The sequence below is a fragment of the Zonotrichia leucophrys genome, unplaced genomic scaffold (genome assembly GCF_028769735.1).
Source record: "Zonotrichia leucophrys gambelii isolate GWCS_2022_RI unplaced genomic scaffold, RI_Zleu_2.0 Scaffold_485_38384, whole genome shotgun sequence".
Taxonomy (NCBI): domain Eukaryota; kingdom Metazoa; phylum Chordata; class Aves; order Passeriformes; family Passerellidae; genus Zonotrichia; species Zonotrichia leucophrys.
The window spans coordinates 20117-38384 of record NW_026992690.1 but is presented as its reverse complement, the minus strand read 5'-3'; the positions used below and the strand labels follow the sequence as shown (position 1 = coordinate 38384).

General features: G+C 51.5%; 2 protein-coding genes across 2 annotated transcripts; one reads left to right on the top strand and one right to left on the bottom strand.

Annotated features, from left to right (window-relative positions):
* Positions 1-223: 223 nt before the first annotated feature.
* On the bottom strand, positions 224-9261 carry HSPBP1 (HSPA (Hsp70) binding protein 1; the record flags this gene model as incomplete). The annotated part of the gene is made up of 6 exons (XM_064701313.1): positions 8958-9261; positions 8024-8056; positions 6418-6589; positions 6287-6349; positions 4326-4547; positions 224-495 (listed from the first exon to the last, which is right to left on the bottom strand). Coding segments are annotated over exons 1-6 (894 nt in total), but the record flags the coding sequence as incomplete, so codon positions are not given.
* A 452-nt stretch (positions 9262-9713) lies between these two features.
* LOC135441763 (histone-lysine N-methyltransferase KMT5C-like) lies at positions 9714-17817 on the top strand. Its single transcript, XM_064701312.1, has 7 exons — positions 9714-10015; positions 10215-10377; positions 11107-11216; positions 14133-14296; positions 14457-14476; positions 16438-16571; positions 17232-17817. The coding sequence occupies exons 1-7, from the start codon at positions 9894-9896 to the stop codon at positions 17815-17817; spliced, it is 1299 nt and encodes a 432-aa protein (XP_064557382.1). The 5' UTR covers positions 9714-9893.
* The last annotated feature ends 451 nt before the right edge of the window (positions 17818-18268 follow it).

The following is an 18268-nucleotide window of genomic DNA, read 5'->3' as shown; positions in this document are numbered from 1 at the left end:
TTTTTGGGGTGAATTTGGGGGATTTTGGGGTAAAATTTGGGGGGATTTTTGTGGGAATTTTGGGGTTTTTGGGGGTGTTACCAAGGGGGTTCCAGGGCATTTTTTGGGGTGAATTTGGGGGGATTTTTGTGGGATTTTTGTGGGAATTTCGGGGTTTTTTGGGGTCTCACTGCTGGGCTGGCACTGAGGGGTTCCCGGGGCATTTTTTGGGGTGAATTTGGGCGATTTTGGGGGGATTTTTGTGGGAATTTTGGGGTTTTTGGGGGTGTCCCTGCCAGGCTGGTACCAAGGGGGTCCCGGGGCATTTTTTGGGGTGAATTTGGGGGGTTTTGGGCCGACCTTTGAGGCGGGGGTGCTCCCGGAGCAGGCAGTGCAGCAGGAAAGCAGCGCGAGCCCTCAATTGGGGCTGGGGGCTCTGCAGGGCCCCCCCCAGCACCTCCAGCCCCCCCAGGGCCTCGAGTTCCTGCAGCCCCTCGGGCTGGGCCCGCACCAGGCCTGGAGAGAGCGAAAAAACGGGGTTAAAACGGCCAAAAACGGGAAAAATGGCACCAAAAACGGGAAAAAACCACCCCAAAAACCCCAAAATCACCCCAAAAACCCCAAAATTCGCCCCAAAATCCAGCCCAAATTCACCCCCAGGGCCTCGAGTTCCTGCAGCCCCTCGGGCTGGGCCCGCACCAGGCCTGGGGAGAGGGAAAAACGGGGTTAAAACGGCCAAAAACGGGAAAAATAGCACCAAAAACGTGAAAAAACCACCCCAAAAACCCCAAATCCGCCCCAAAATCACCCCAAAATCCACCCCAAAATCCAGCCCAAATCCTCGAGTTCCTGCAGCCCCTCGGGCTGGGCCCGCACCAGGCCTGGAGAGCGAAAAAACGGGGTTAAAACGGCCAAAAACGGGAAAAATGGCACCAAAAATGGGAAAAAACCACCCCAAAAACCCCAAAAACCCCAAAATCACCCCAAAATCCAGCCCAAATCCTTGAGTTCCTGCAGCCCCTCGGGCTGGGCCCGCACCAGGCCTGGAAAGGGGGGAAAAAACGGGGTTAAAACGGCCAAAAACGGGAAAAACAGCAGCAAAAATGGGAAAAAACCACCCAAAAACCCCAAAATCACCCCAAAATCACCCCAAAATCACCCAAAAATCCAGCCCAAATCCTTGAGTTCCTGCAGCCCCTCGGGCTGGGCCCGCACCAGGCCTGGAGAGCGAAAAAACGGGGTTAAAACGGCCAAAAACGGGAAAAATAGCAGCAAAAATGGGAAAAAACCACCCCAAAAACCCCAAAAATCACAAAAAAATCTCAAATAAATCCTCCTAAAATCCCTAAAAGATAATAAGAAAAATCCCTAAAAAATAAAAAAAAAATCCCCCACAAAAAAATCACAAAAACATCACGAAGAAACCCCTAAAAAAAGGCAAAAAAAATCACACAAAAAAATCCAAAAAGTCCCCCAAAAACCCCAAATAAATTGCAAAAAAATCTCAAATAAATCCTCCTAAAATCCCTAAAAATACAAAAAATCCCAAAAAAATCCCCCAAAAATCCCAAATAAATCACAAAAAAACACATTAAAAAAACACAAAAAATTCACAAAAAACCCTGAAAAAAACCCTAAAAAATCCAAAAAAATCCCAAAAAAACCCCCAAAAAATCCCAAATAAATCGCAAAAAATCCCAAATAAATCTTCCTAAAAATCCCTAAAAATACAAAAAAAACCCTGAAAAATCCCCCAAAAATCCCAAATAAATCACAAAAAAACACATTAAAAAATCACAAAAAATTCACAAAAAACCCTGAAAAAACTCCTAAAAAATGGCAAAAAAAATCACAAAAAATTCCTGAAAAAAACCCTAAAAAATGGCAAAAAATTCCCCAAAAATCCCCAATAAATCACAAAAAACCACATTAAGAATCACTAAAAATTCACAAAAACCCCTGAAAAAAACCCTAAAAAATGTCAAAAAAAATCCCAAAAAAATCCCCAAAAATCCCAAATAAATCACAAAAAACCACATTAAAAATCCAAAAAAAATCCAAAAAAATCCTGAAAAAATCCTAAAAAATCTCAAAAAAATCACAAAAAATTCAGAAAAAACCCTGAAAAAACTCCTAAAAAATGGCAAAAAAATCACAAAAAAAAATCCCAAAAAATCCTGAAAAAAACCCTAAAAAATGGCAAAAAAATCCCCAAAAAAATCCCCAAACCCCCAAAACCCCCAGACTCACAGGAGACAGCAAACAGCGCCGCGGGGGCCACGCTGGGGTCGGGGTCTCCCCTGCAGCGCCCCAAAAACCCCACAAAAAATCTCCAAAAAATCCCACAAAATAGTTCCTAATAAATCTTCCTAAAATCCCTAAAAATAATAATAAAAAATCTTTAAAAAAAAAAATAAATCCCAAAAAAAATCTCAAAAATCCCACATAAAAAATCACAAAATATTCACGAAAAAACCCTTAAAAATGGCAAAAAATCCCCCAAAAAACCCTAAAAAATCCCCCAAAAATCCCAAATAAATCGCAAAAAATCCCAAATAAATCTCCCTAAAAATCCCTAAAAAATACAAAAAATCCCCCAAAAATCCCAAATAAATCACAAAAAACCACATTAAAAATCCAAAAAAAAATCCCCAAAAATCCTGAAAAAATACCTAAAAAATGTCAAAAAAATCACAAAAAAATCCAAAAAAATCCCCAAAAAATCTCAAAAAAATCACAAAAAATTCATGAAAAAACCCCTAAAAATGGCAAAAAAAATCACAATAAAAATCCCAAAAAATCCCGAAAAAAACCCTAAAAAATGGCAAAAAAATCCCAAAAAAATCCCAAAAATCCCCCAAAAATCCCAAATAAATCACAAAAATCACATTAAAAAATCCAAAAAAAATCATAAATAAATCACAAAAAAACACATTAAAAATCCAAAAACAATGCCAAAAAATCCTGAAAAAAACCCTAAAAAATGGCAAAAAAATCACAAAAAATTCACGAAAAAACCCCCAAAAATGTCAAAAAAATCACAAAAAATTCACGAAAAAACCCCAAAAAAATGTAAAAAAAACCCCAAAAATCCCCCAAATCCCCCAATAAGCCCCCAGACTCACATGACACAGCAAACAGCGCCGCGGGGGCCACGCTCGGGTCGGGGTCTCCCCAGAGCACCCCAAAAAACCCCACGAAAAATGTCCAAAAAATCCCAAAAAAATCCCCCAAAAATCCCAAACAAAACTTCCTAAAATCCCTAAAAAATAATTTAAAAAATCCCAAAAAAATCCCCCAAAAACCCCAAATAAGTCTTCCTAAAATCCCCAAAAATAATAAAAAATTTTCTCTAAAATATAAAAAAAATTCCCAAAAAAATCTCAAAAATCCCACATAAAAAAATCACAAAATATTCACAAAAAAACCCTGAAAAATGGCAAAAAAATCCCCCAAAAATCCCAAATAAATCACAAAAAACACATTAAAAAATCCAAAAAAAAATCCCAAAAAATCCTGAAAAAAACCCTAAAAAATCCAGAAAAATCCCCAAAAAATCCCCAAAAACCCCAAATAAATCACAAAAAATTCACGAAAAAACCCCAAAAAAATGGCAAAAAAATCCCAAAAAAAATCCCAAAAAATCCCCAAAAATCCCAAAAAAATCCCCCAAACCCCCCAGACTCACAGGACACAGCGAACAGCGCCGCGGGGGCCACGCTGGGGTCGGGGTCTCCCCTGAGCGCCCCAAAAACCCCCACTAAAAATCTCCAAAAAATCCCACAAAAAAATCCCTAAAAAATCCCCCAAAAATCCCAAATAAAACTTCCTAAAATCCCTAAAAAATAATAAAAAAATCCCCAAAAATCCCAAATAAATCTTCCTAAAAATCCCTAAAAAATCCAAACATATCCCCCAAAAATCCCAAATAAATCACAAAAAACCTCAAATAAATCTTCCTAAAAATCTCTAAGAAATACAAAAAAAATCCCCCAAAAACTCACATTAAAAAGTCACAAAAAATTAGTGAAAAAAACCCCTACAAAATCACAAAAAAAATCACAAAAAAATCACAAAAAAATCACAAAAAAATTTTCCAAAAACCCAAAATAAATTACAAAAAAAATCACGAAAAAAACCCTGAAAAAACTCCTAAAAAATGGCAAAAAAAAATCACAAAAAAATTCACAAAAAACCCTAAAAAATGGCAAAAAAAATCCCAAAAAATCCTGAAAAAAACCCTAAAAAATGGCAAAAAAAATCACAAAAAATCCCGAAAAAAACCCTAAAAAATGGCAAAAAAATCCCCAAAAAAATCCCCAAACCCCCAAAACCCCCAGACTCACAGGAGACAGCAAACAGCGCCGCGGGGGCCACGCTGGGGTCGGGGTCTCCCCTGAGCGCCCCCATCAGGGCCGGCAGCGCCCCCAGCGCCAGCGCCCGTCCCTGCGCTTCCGGAAGGTTCTGGGCACAGGAGCCCAACAGGCGAGCGGCCCCGGCACGGAGCGGGGGCCAGCGGTGACCCAGGAGATCCAGGACAACCTCCAGGCCCCCCAGGGAGCAGAATTCTGGGGAGAAAAGAGACAGAAATGGGAAAAAACGGGGTTAGAATGGGAGAAAATGGGAAAAAACGGGGTTAGAATGGGTTAAAATGGCCCCAAATTCAGCCCCGGCCCGGAGCGGGGGCCAGCGGTGACCCAGGAGATCCAGGACAACCTCCAGGCCCCCCAAAGAGCAGAATTCTGGGGAGAAAAACGGAAATTTTGGGTGAAAATGGGAAAAAATGGGAAAAAATGGGAAAAAATGGGGTTAAATGGGTCAAATGCAGGGTTAAAATGGCCCCAAATTCAGCCCGGCACGGAGCGGGCCAGGGTGACCCAGGAGATCCAGCACACCTCAGGCCCCCAAGGAGCAGAATTCTGAGGAGAAAAGGGACAGAAATGGGAAAAAACGGGGTTAGAATGGGCCAAAATGGCACAAATCCCACAAATTCATGGCCCACCAGCGGCCCCGCACGGAGAGGGGGCCAGCGGTGACCCAGCAGGTCCAGGACACCTCCGGGCCCCCAAGGAGCAGAATTCTGGGGAGAAAAACAGGAAATTTTGGGTGAAAATGGGAAAAACAGGGTTAGAATGGTAAAGTGGAAAAAACGGGGTTCAAATGGGTGAAAATGGCCAAATCCCAAAATGCCCCAAAATCCACCCCAGCGAGATCCAGCACCACCTGCAGGCCTCCTAGGGAGCAGAATTCTGGGGAGAAAAACGGAAATTTTGGGTGAAAATGGGAAAAAATGGGAAAAATGGGGTTAAATGGGTTAAAATGGGTTAAAATGGCCAAATGCCCAGGAAATGCCAAAATCCACCAGGAGATCAGACAACTCCAGGCCCCAGGAGCAGAATTCTGGGGAGAAAACGGAATTGTGAAATGAGGATAAAGTGGGAAAAAAGGAAGAATGGAGGAAAAGGGGAGAGAGAAATGGGGGAAGGAAGAAGGAATGCAGAAAATTCACACTGAAATGACCTCTGAGTGACCCCTGAGTGACCCTGATGACCCCAGAGTGACCCCTAGTGACCCTGAGTGACATGAGACCCCAATGACCCTGAGTGACCCCTGAGTGACTCAAATCACCTCTCAATGACCCCAATGACCCCAGAGTGACCCCATGACCAGTGACCCAAAATGACCCCTGACCCATAATGGCTGTCCCTTCAGAGTGAGCCACCTAGTGCCCCTGAGTGACCACCTGAGTGACCCAAAAGTCCCCTCTCAATGACCCTGAGTGACCCTGGGGCCCTGACCCCAGCACTGGTGACCGAACCCTGAGTGACTAGACTAAATCACCTCTCAATGACCCAATGACCCCTGAATGACCCAGAGTGACCCCGAGTGACCCCAAGTGACCCTGAGTGACCCTGAGTAACCCAAACCTTAATGACCCCAGTGACCCCTGAATGACCCTGAGTGACCCATGAGTGACCCCGTGACCAGTGACCCCAATGACCCCAATGACCCCACCGACCTTGGCATTGTCCAGGCTCTCGCAGAGGTCCAAGCTCCTCCAGGGCCCCTCGTGCCCCTGAATGACCCTGAGTGACCCTGAGTGACCCCAGTGACCCCAGACTGACCCCGAGTGACCCCCAACTGACCATTGGCGCTGTCCAGGCTCTCGCAGAGGTCGCAGAGCTCCTCCAGGGCCCCCTCGTGCCCCCTGAATGACCCGAGTGACCCCCAATGACCCTGAATGACCCCGAGTGACCCAGAGTGACCCCTGAGTGACCCCAATGACCCCGAGTGACCCCAGTCTCACCGTTGGCATTGTCCAGGCTCTCGCAGAGGTCGCACAGCTCCTCCAGGGCCCCCTCGTGCCCCCCTGTGAGACCCCAGTGATCCCAATGACCCTGAATGACCCCTGAGTGACCCCAGTGACCCCAGACTGACCATTGGCGCTGTCCAGGCTCTCGCAGAGGTCACAGAGCTCCTCCAGGGCCCCCTCGTGCCCCCCGGTGTCCCCCAGGCCCCGCTCGGGCGCCGCCTCCCCGGGACAGGGCCCGGCCAGGAGCCTCAAACAGCGCTGGAGCTCGGCCCGTACGGAACCGGGACCAGATATGGCCTGGGACACGGCAGCACGGAGCCATTGCTGCCTCTGGAAGGGAAAAAACACAATTAAATTATCATAAATTATCATAAGTTTCATGATTAACCCAAGTGAGCTGGAGCTCAGCCCGTGTGGAACCGGGCCTGAAATAACCTGGACACGCTTCCGAGCCATTGCTGCCTCTGAAACAGAGAAAAAAGGTAAATTATCAATACATAAAGTTATCATTAAATTATCATAAAGTATCATTGAGTGAACCAGAGTGACTGGACCGCCCGTACGAACGGGACCAATATGGCCTGAAAACGGCTTCACGGAGCCATGTGCTCTGGAAGGGAAAAACAGGTAAATTACATAATTATCATAAAGTTATCATTGAGTGAACCAGAGTGAGCTGGAGCTCGGCCCGTGTGAACGGGCCTGAAATAACCTGGACAGGGCAGCTCTGAGCCACTGCTGCCTCTGGAAGGAAAAAACAGCATAATTAATAAAATTATCATAAAGTTATCATAAATTATCCAAAGTTATCACAAATTATCCCAAGTTACACTGGAATAACCAGGGCTGCCAAGCTGAACACGCATCATGGAGCCACTGCTGCCTCTGAAGGAAAACACAATAATTATCATAAAGTATCATAAATTATCCCAAAGTACACTGGAATTAACCAGGCCGACAGAGCCTGACAGGGCAGCCTAGCATGCTGCCTCTGGAAGGGAAAACGGGGTTAAATTATCATAAATTATCATAAAGTTATCATAAGTTATCATTGAGTGAACCCAGAGGACGGAGCTCGCGTGTGGACGGGCCTGAAATAACTGGACAGGGCAGCTCTGAGCCTTGCTGCCTCTGAAGGGAAAACAGGATAATTATATAAAATTATCATAAAGTTATCATAATATCATAAAGTTATCATTGATGAACCCAGATGAGCCGCAAACAGCGCTGAGCTCGCCTGTGAACGGCCTGAATAACCTGGACGGGCACCCTGAGCCACTGCGCCTCTGGAACAGAGAAAAATGGTAAATTATCATAAATTATCATAAAGTTACATTGAGTGAACCCAGAGTGAGCCGCAACAGCGCGAGCTCGCCCTACAGAACCGGCCAGATAGGCCTGGACATGCTTCACGCAGCATTGCTGCCTTGAAGGGAAAACAGGTTAAATTATCGTAATTATCATAAAGTTATATAATATCATATATCATGGTCTGCGTGCCCAGGGAGCTGGGCCTCGCCCGGGGAACCGGGCCTAGATAACCTGGCTGGGAAAGGCTTCACGGAGCCATTGCTGCCTCTGGAAGGGAAAAAACAGGATTAAATTATCATAAATTATCATAAAGTTATCATAAATTATCATAAAGTTATCATAAATGATCATAAAGTTATCATTGAGTGAACCCAGAGTGAGCTGGAGCTCGGCCCGTGTGGAACCGGGGCCTGAAATAACCTGGGACAGGGCAGCCCTGAGCCATTGCTGCCTCTGGAAGGGAAAAAACAGGGTTAAATTATCATAAATTATCATAAAGTTATCATTGAATGAACCCAGAGTGAGCTGGAGCTCGGCCCGTGTGGAACCGGGGCCTGAAATAACCTGGGACAGGGCAGCCCTGAGCCACTGCTGCCTCTGGAAGGGAAAAAACAGGGTTAAATTATCATAAATTGATCATTAATGATCATTAAATGATCATAAAGTTATCATTGAATGAACCCAGAGTGAGCTGGAGCTCGGCCCTGCTGGAACCGGGGCCTGAAATAACCTGGGACAGGGCAGCCCTGAGCCATTGCTGCCTCTGGAAGGGAAAAACACAATTAAATTATCATAAATGATCATAAAGTTATCACTGAGTTAACCCAGAGTGAGCCGGGAGCCGCAGGCAGCGCTGGAGCTCGGCCCGGAGGGAAAAAAACACAATTAAATTATCATAAAGTTATCATAAATTATCCCAAAGTTATCACAAATTATCCCAAAGTTATCACAAATTATCCCAAAGTTATCACAAATTATCCCAAAGTTACACTGGAATTAACCCAGGGCCTGACGGAGCCACTGCTGCCTCTGAGGGGAAAATGAGTTAAATTATCCAAAATTATCCCAAAACAGCCCCTGGGACCTCACATCAGCCCCCGGGATCCCAAATTTCCACAAAACCCGGCGAAGTTACCTCAGAATCGGCAAAATTGACCTCAGAATCAGCAAAATTTACCTCAGAATCGGCAAAATTTACCTCAGAATCAGCAGAATTGACCTCAGAATCGGCAAAATTGACCTCAGAATCAGCCCCCGGGAGCCCGAACCATCCCGGGGCCCCCAAACCCCTCAGGGAGCCCCAGAGCCGCCCCCAAACGGCCCAAAATCCCCAAACCCCCCAGGGCGCGCTCACCTCCTCGGCCATGGGCTGCCGGGGCTCGGGCTGCGCCTCCCCGGCCACCACCGCCATCTCCAGCAGCCCCTGCAGCGTGTGGGGCGGCTCCCGCCGGCCCCCGCCGGCCCCGCCGCCCGCCGCCGCCGCCATCGCCGCTCGCAGAGGCCTCGGGGTGCTCAGGGCCCCACGGGAGCGCTCCGGTCCCGCCGGTCCCGCCCGGGACCCCCCGGTACCGCCCCGGTCCCTCCCGGCCCCGCTAACGCCGCCCGCCGCGCCTGGCCGGCGCCATCTTGGAATGGGCGGAGTCAGCGGCGGAAAAGGCGGAGCCTGGCGGCGGAAAAGGGGCGGGGCCTCACGTGTATTGTTTATGGCCGGCCACACGCTGGGCTCATTGTGAGGCTGCGGCGATGAGTGACAGCGAGATCGCCTAATGGGAGGGAAGAGTGGGAGGGAAAGGGCCAATAGGAGAAGAGGAAGGCGGCGAGGTTTAGCCAATGGAAGGGGAGGAGAGGGACCCGCTCTGTTTTAGCCAATGAAAACATGGAGCGGCTTGATCGGCGTCTTTTTGTACCAATAGCACGCCCGCAACGCCGCTAACCAATGAGGTGGCGCCGCCGCTTGCACCAATCATCTCGCCGAGCGCCTCACGGAGGGGGCGGAACTCCCCCCGGGCAGCCAATCGCAGCGGCGGCGCGGGAGGCGGGCGGCCAATGGGGATGGCGGAGCGGGCGGCGGGAGCGGGCGGGCGGCGGCGCCGGGGCCGCTCCGGGCCCGGTACCGGCGGCGGCCCCGGCCGGTCCCGCGGCCGCGGCGCTGCGGTAACGGCCGGGACGGGGCTCCCGGGGCTCGCCCCGTGCTCGGGGTCCCGCCCCGCGGCAGCGCCCGGTGACGCTCCCGGTGCTGCTCCCGGTGCTGCAGGCGCGGCGGAGGCGGCGGCGGCGGCAGCCGCAGCCCATGCGGGCCCGGGCGACGGGGACGGCGGTGACGGCGCGGGAGCTTTGCGAGAACGATGACCTGGCCACGAGCCTCGTGCTGGACTCGGTGCTCGGATTCCGGACGCACAAAATGGGCGTCAGGTGAGCCCGGGACACCGATCCCATCCCGGTGTGCGGGATCCCAGTCCCGGTGTCCCCATCCCGGTGTGCGGGATCCCAGTCCCGGTGTCCCCATCCCGGCGGTACCGATGCTCTCCCGGTCCCGGTCCCGCTGTCCCCATCCCGGTCCCGAGTCTGTCCCGTTCCCCGTGTCCCGTTGCCGATCTCTCCGCTCCCCCAGCCCGTTACCGGCGCTGCGGCGGCGGGCGCAGCTCCGCGCGGCCATCGCGGCGTTCCGGCAGCGGCGGGACCTGGAGGCCGCCTGGCGGACGCTGAGCGGGGCCTGGGCCCCCGCGTTCTTCCGCCAGCGGCGCCCGGCGCAGCGGGCAGCGCTCAAAATCCACGTACGGGGGGCACGGCGGGGGTCTGGGGGGGGTCCCCGCGGGATTTGGGGGGTCCTGGGGTGATTTGGGGTCCCCGGGGGGTATTGGGGAGTCCCTATGGGGGGTGGGGGGGTCTGGGGGGTCTTTGGTGGGACCCATGGGTGGTATAGGGGGGTCTTTGGGGGGATATATGGGGGTTTGGGTGACACGGGGGGGATTTGGGGGCTGGGGGTGTAAGGGGAGGGTTTTGGGGGGCCTTGGGTGGTATAGGGGGGTTTGGGGGTCCCTATGGGAGATATAAGGGGGTCCTGGGGGGATCTGGGGATCCCTATGAGGGGTCTGGGGGCTCTTTGGGGGGTTTGGGGGTCCCTGGGAGGGATTTGGGGGATCCTGGGGGAATTTAGGCGTCCCTGGGGGGCTTGGGGGTCCCTATGGGAGACATAGGGGGGTCCTGGGGGAAATTTGGGGGTCCTGAGGGGGTTTGGGGGTCCCTATGGGAGATATAGGGGGGGTCTGAGTGGCTCTTTGGGTGGTCCTGGGGGGGTTTGGGGGGTCCCTGGGGGGGTCTGGGTGAGTTTGGGGGTCCCTATAGGGAGCACAGGGAGGGATTTGGGGGCTCTGTGGGGCAAGGGGGGTCTGGGGGGCTATGGGGGTTTGTGGGTCCCTGGGATGATTTGGGGGTCCTAGGGGGGTTTGGGAGGGATTTGGGGGCTCTGTGGGGGTCCCGAGCCCCCCCTGGTTCCCCCCCAGGTGTTCCGGTACCTGCGGACGCTCCTGCCCGAGAGCGGCTTCAGCATCCAGCGCTGCACCCGCTACAGCCGCGACACCAACGGCGCCAGGGTGGTGTCCACCAGGACATGGTGAGCCCAAAACCCCCAAAACTGCCAAAACCTGCCTGCAATCTGTAAAATAACCTAAAATACCCAAAACCCCAAAATCCACCCAAATGCCCTGGAATCTGTGAAATAACCTAAAATACCCAAAATCCCCCAAATCCCTCCCAAAAACGCTGCACCCGCTACAGCCGCGACACCAACGGCGCCAGGGTGGTGTCCACAAGGACGTGGTGAGCCCAAAATCCACCCCAAAAACTGCCCTGGAATCTGTAAAATAACCTAAAATACCCAAAAACCCCAAAAACGCTGCACCCGCTACAGCCGCGACACCAACGGCGCCAGGGTGGTGTCAACGCGGACATGGTGAGCCCAAAACCCCCAAAAACTGCCCCAAAAACTGCCCTGGAATCTGTGAAATAACCTAAAATACCCAAAAACCCCCAAAAACGCTGCACCCGCTACAGCCGCGACACCAACGGCGCCAGGGTGTGTCAACCGGACATGGTGAGCCAAAATCCCCAAACCCACCCCAAAACCTGCCCTGGAATCTGTGAAATAACCTAAAATACCCAAAAACCCCCAAAATCCACCCCAAAACCTGCCCTGGAATCTGTAAAATAACCTAAAATACCCAAAACCCCCAAAATCCACCCCAAAAACTGCCCTGGAATCTGTAAAATAACCTAAAATACCCAAAATCCCCAAAACCGCCCCAAAAACTGCCCTGGAACCCCAAAAACTGCCCTGGAATCTGTAAAATAACCTAAAATACCCAAAAACCCCAAAAACGCTGCACCCGCTACAGCCGCGACACCAACGGCGCCAGGGTGGTGTCAACGCGCACGTGGTGAGCCCAAAACCCCCCAAAAAACTGCCCACAAAAACTGCCTGGAACCCCAAAACCTGCCCTGGAGTCTGTGAAATAACCTAAAATACCCAAAATCCCCAAAAACGCTGCACCCGCTACAGCCGCGACAGCAACGGCGCCAGGGTGGTGTCCACCAGGACATGGTGAGCCCAAAACCCCCAAAATCCACCCCAAAACCTGCCCTGGAATCTGTGAAATAACCTAAAATACCCAAAAACCCCAAAATCCACCCCAAAAACTGCCTGGATCTGTGAAATAACCTAAATACCCAAAAACCCAAATCCCCCAAAAACGCTGCACCCGCTACAGCCGCGACACAACGCGCCAGGTGGTGTCAACCGACATGGTGAGCCCAAAACCCCCAAAAACTGCCCCAAAAACTGCCCTGGAATCTGTAAAATGACCTAAAATACCCAAAAACCCCAAAAACGCTGCACCCGCTACAGCCGCGACACCAACGGCGCCAGGGTGGTGTCAACACGCACGTGGTGAGCCCAAAACCCCCAAAACCCACCCCAAAAACTGCCCTGGAACCCCAAAAACTGCCCTGGAATCTGTAAAATAACCTAAAATACCCAAAAACCCCAAAACCCACCCAAAAACTGCCTGGAACCCAAAATGCCCTGGAATCTGTAAAATAACCTAAAATACCCAAAACCCCCCAAAAACTGCCTGGAATCTGTAAATAACCTAAAATACCCAAAAACGCTGCACCCTACAGCGCGACACCAACGCGCCAGGTGTGTCAACCGGACATGGTGAGCCCAAAACCCCAAAAACTGCCCAAACTGCCCTGCAATCTGTAAAATAACCTAAAATACCCAAAAACCCCAAAATCCACCCCAAAAACTGCCCTGGAATCTGTAAAATAACCTAAAATACCCAAAAACCCCCAAAATCCACCCCAAAACCTGCCCTGGAATCTGTAAATTAACCTAAAGTACCCAAATCCCAAAACCACCCCAAAACTGCCCTGGAACCCCAAAAACTGCCCTGGAATCTGTAAAATAACCTAAAATACCCAAAAACCCCAAAATCCACCCCAAAAACTGCCCTGGAACCCCAAAAACTGCCCTGGAATCTGTAAAATAACCTAAAATACCCAAAACCCCCCAAAATCCACCCCAAAAACTGCCCTGGAATCTGTAAAATAACCTAAAATACCCAAAACCCCCAAAATCCGCCCCAAAAACTGCCCTGGAACCCCAAAAACTACCCTGCAATCTTAATTAATTTAAACACATATTAACATGCAAGTCATTGTTTTGTTTATTCTCAGTGTTTTAATTCTTATATCATTTTTGCAGTAAGAAATCTTACAGCTGCTACTTAATTCTATACTTCTGTTATCTCTAAAATTCACCTTTTAAACTTCCCAAAACCTTCTAAATTTTAAAAATCTCCACAAAATTTGGGGTTTTATTGACATTTTTTGGGTGTGCAGGCAGAAGCACGAGACGCTGGAGCTGCTGGGCCTAACTCTGCAGCCCTGCTATCTCCAGAATTTACCTTTAATAACTCCCCAAAGCCCCTCTATATTTTAAAAAAACCCCCAAAAATGTGATTTTTTTCCTTTTTTTTCCTTTTTTTGCTGCACAGGCAGAAGCACGAGACGCTGGAGCTGTAGGGCCTAACTCCGCAGCCCTGCTATCTCCAGAATTTACCTTTAATAACTCCCCAAACTCCTCTATATTTTAAAAAAACCCCTCAAAAATGTGATTTTTTTTCCTTTTTTTCCTATTTTGTGCGCAGGCAGAAGCACGAGACGCTGGAGCTGCGGGGCCTAACTCCACAGCCCTGCTATCTCCAGAATTTACCTTTAATAACTCCCCAAAGCCCCTCTATATTTAAAAAAACCCCTCAAAAATGTGATTTTTTTCCTTTTTTCGCTGCCCAGGCAGAAGCACGAGACGCTGGAGCTGCTGGGCGGCTGCAGCGTGGAGCTGTGGGGCCTAACTCCACAGCCCTGCTATCTCCAGAATTTACCTTTAATAACTCCCCAAAGCCCCTCTATATTTAAAAAAACCCCCAAAAATGTGATTTTTTTCCTTTTTTTCCTATTTTCTGCCCAGGCAGAAGCACGAGACGCTGGAGCTGCTGGGCGGCTGCAGCGTGGAGCTGCGGGGCTCGGACCGGGCGCTGCTGAGGGCGGGCGACAACGACTTCAGCCTCATGTACTCCACCCGCCGCAGGAAAACCCAGCTCTGGCTGGGCCCGGCCGCCTTCATCAACCACGGTGGGAGCCCAAAACCGCCCCAAAACCCGGCTAAAAACACAAAAATCTGTCCGGCAGCTTCCCCCCCCTCCCCGGCCCGCAAGGCCCCCGAGCGCCCTCAGGGCTCACCTGGGCGTGGTGGGGCCTGGAGCGGCTGCTGATGGTGCTGCTTTGTCCGCAGATTGTCGGCCCAACTGCAGGGTGAGTCCAACCAGGGCGTTTTGGGGTTTTTTGGGTGGGTTTGGGGTGAGAATGGTTGGGTTTGGGGTGGGGTTTGGGGTTGGGGAGTGTGAGGGGAGAAAAGGACGGGAGGCGTGAGGGGAGAAAAGGGGGGGGAAAACGTGAGGGGAGAAAACGTGAGGGGAAAAAAGGGCGGGAAAAACGTGAGGGGAGAAAAGGGCGGGAGGCGTGAGGGGGGGAAAAGGGCGGGAAAACGTGAGGGGAGAGGAAAACGTGAGGGGAGAAAAGGGCGGGAAAACGTGAGGGGAGAAAAGGGCGGGAAAACGTGAGGGGAGAAAAGGGCGGGAAAACGTGAGGCGAAAATGGAGAGAAATGTGAGGGGAAAAGGGAGAGAAACATGAGGGGAAAATGGAGAGAAATGTGAGGGGAAAATGGAGAGAAATGTGAGGGGGAAAAGGGTGGGAAATGTGAGGGGAAAATGGAGAGAAATGTGAGGGGGGAAAGGAGGCAAACATGAGGGGAAAATGGAGGGAAATGTGGAGGGAACATGGAGAGAAATGTGAGGGGGAAAATGGTGGGAAATGTGAGGGGAAAAGGGAGAGAAATGTGAGGGGAAAATGGGGGGAAGTGTGAGGGGAAAAGACAGAGGAACATGAAGGGGGGAATAGGGCGGGAAAACGTGAGGGGAAAAGGGGAAAAATGTGAAGGGAAAATAGGGAATGTCAGGGGAAAATGGAGAGAAATGTGATGGGAAAAGGGTGGGAAATGTGAGAAGAAAAAGAGTGGGAAACATGAGGGAAGAAAAGAGCAGGAAACGTGAGGGGAGAAAATGGGCGGGGAAAACGTGAGGGGAGAAAATGGGCGGGAAAAACGTGAGGGGAGAAAATGGGCGGGGAAAACGTGAGGGGAGAAAAGGGCAGGAAAATGTGAGGGGAGAAAAGGGAGGGGAAAACGTGAGGGGAGAAAAAGGGCGGGAAAACGTGAGGGGAGAAAAGGGCGGGAAAACGTGAGGGGGGGAAAAGGGTGGGAAATGTGAGGGGAAAATGGGAGAAATGTGAGGGGGAAAAGGGTGGGAAATGTGAGGGGAAAATGGAGAGAAATGTGAGGGGGAAATGGAGGGAAATGTGAGGGGAAAAGACAGAGGAACATGAAAGGGGGAATAGGGTGGGAAAACGTGAGGGGAAAAGGGGAAAAATGTGAAGGGAAAATAGAGGAATGTCAGGGGAAAACGGAGAGAAATGTGATGGGAAAAGGGTGGGAAGTGTGAGGGAGAAAATGGGCGGGAAAACGTGAGGGGAAAAAGGGCGGGGAAAACGTGAGGGGAGAAAATGGTGGGAAGTGTGAGGGGAGAAAAGGGCGGGAAAACGTGAGGGGAGAAAATGGCGGGAAAACTGAGGGAGAAAAGGGCGGGAAAACGTGAGGCAAAAATGGAGAGAAATGTGGAGGGAACATGGAGAGAAATATGAGGGGGAAAAGGGTGGGAAATGTGAGGGGAAAATGAAGGGAAATGTGAGGGGAAATGGAGAGATTGGGGATATCTCATTTTTGGGGTCCCATTTTCGGGGATATCTCATTTTTGGGGTCCCGTTTTCGGGGATATCTCATTTTTGGGGTCCCATTTTTGTGGATATCTCATTTTTGGGGTCCCATTTTTACGGATATCTCATTTTTTGGGGATATCTCATTTTTGGGGTCCCATTTTTACGGATATCTCATTTTTGGGGTCCGGTTTTTGGGGATATCTCATTTTTGGGGTCCCGTTTTCGGGGATATCTCATTTTTGGGGTCCCGTTTTTGGGGATATCTCATTTTTGGGGTCCCGTTTTTTGGGGATATCTCATTTCCGGGGTCCCGTTTTCAGGGATATCTCATTTTTGGGGTCCCATTTTTGGGGATATCTCATTTTTGGGGGATATCTCATTTTTGGGGGATATCTCATTTTCGGGGTCCCATTTTTACGGATATCTCATTTTCGGGCACAGCTGGTGTCGGCGCCGGGCGGGGCGCGGGTGCAGGCGCTGCAGGACATCCCCCCCCGGGCAGAAATCACCTGTTTCTATGGCGACGGCTTCTTCGGGGAGGGCAACCGCGGCTGCGAGTGCCGCACCTGCGAGAGGTACCCCAAAACCACCAAAAACCCCAAAAACCCCGAAATCCTGACCCCAAAAACCACCCCGAAATCCTGAGGGGAGGGACCCCGAAACCCTGACCCCAAAATCCCCAAAAACCCCAAAATCCTGACCCCAAAAACCCCAAAAACCCCAAAATCCTGACCCTGAAAACCACCCCGAAATCCTGAGGGGGAGGGACCCCAAAATCCTGACCCCGAAAACCCCAAATCCTGACCCCAAACACCCCAAAATCCCCAAAATCCTGACCCCAAAAACCCCAAAATCCTGACCCCAAAAACCACCCCGAAATCCTGACCCCGAAATCCCCGATGACTCCAGAAAGCCCAGAGGGGCCCCGAAATTTTGGGTGGGGTCCTCAGTTTCATGTCAGGGGTCCCCAGTTTTGGGTGGGGGTCCCTTATTTCAGGTCAGGAATCCCCAATTTGGGTCTGGGATCCCCAATTTGGGTCTGGGGTCCCTGACCCCCCCTCCCCTCCCCCCCAATTTGGGTCTGGGGTCCCAAATTTGGGTCTGGGGTCCCCAACCCCCCTCCCGTCCCCCCAGTTTGGGTCTGGGCTCCCCAATTTGGGTCTGGGGTCCCCAACCCCCCTCCCCTCCCCCCCAATTTGGGTCTGGGGTCCCTGACCCCCCTCCCCTCCCCCCAGGCTCGGCCAGGGCGCGTTCCGGGGCCGCGGGGGGGGGAGGGGCAATCCCGCCCCCTCCCCTCCCCCCCCGCGGGACCCCCCCCCGAAATACGAACTGCGCGAGACCGACGTGCGCATGCGCCGAGGGGCGGGGCCAGGCCCCAACGGGGCGGGGCCTGCCCAAAAACGGCGGAACCGGAACAGGAACCGGAACCGGAAGCGGCAGCGCCGCCTCCTCCCCAACTCGGGGCGCCCCCTCCTCAATTCGGGGCGCCCCCTCCTCATGCGGGAGCCCCGCGTGTCCCTGCACGACTGCGTGTCCTGCGGGGGGCGCTGCCGCCTGCGCAACGGCGTCCCCGTAGTGCGCCTGCGCCGTGACCCCGCCGCGACCCCTGAGCCCGCCCCCAAATCCCCCCCGCCGGCGGCGGCGCCCTCAGACCCAAAACTGGCGCTGTACGCGCATGTGCGCCTGCGCGGCGGGGCCGGCTCTCTATGGGGGGATTTGGGGGGGATCTGGGGGGTCCTGGGGGGGCTGGGGGGGCTGGAGATGGCGCTGCCCACCAGCAATGAGCGCCCCCAAATTTGGGGGGATTTTAGGGGGTTTTAGGGGGTTTTAGGGGGGCTGCAGATGGCGCTGCCCCCTCCCCAGCAATGAGCGCCCCCAAATTTGGGGGGATTTTAGGGGATTTTGGGGGTTTTAGGGGGGCTGGAGATGGCGCTGCCCCCCACCCAGCAATGAGCGCCCCAAATTTGGGGGGATTTTAGGGATTTTAGGGGGTTTTGGGGGATTTTGGGGTTTTTGGGGGGCTGGAGATGGCGCTGCCCCCAAGCTGTGAGCACCCCAAATTTGGGGGGATTTTAGGGGGATTTTGGAGGGCTGGCCACCCCAAATTTGGGGGAATTTTGGGGGGGTTTTTAGGGGGTTTTGGGGGCCTGGCCACCCCAAATTTGGGGGAATTTTGGGGGTCCGGCCACCCCAAATTTGGGGGATTTTAGGGGTTTTGGGGGGCTGGCCATCCCAAATTTGGGGAATTTTGGGGGGATTTTAGGGGGTTTTG

Excerpts from the sequence above, each read along its gene's own strand:
- LOC135441763 (XM_064701312.1), top strand. The coding sequence starts at position 9,894 with ATGCGGGCCCGGGCGACGGGGACGGCGGTGACGGCGCGGGAGCTTTGC. Across the intron at positions 10,378-11,106 it reads GGGCAGCGCTCAAAATCCAC|GTGTTCCGGTACCTGCGGAC; the intron begins GTACGGGGGGCA and ends GTTCCCCCCCAG. Across the intron at positions 11,217-14,132 it reads GTGGTGTCCACCAGGACATG|GCAGAAGCACGAGACGCTGG; the intron begins GTGAGCCCAAAA and ends TTTTCTGCCCAG.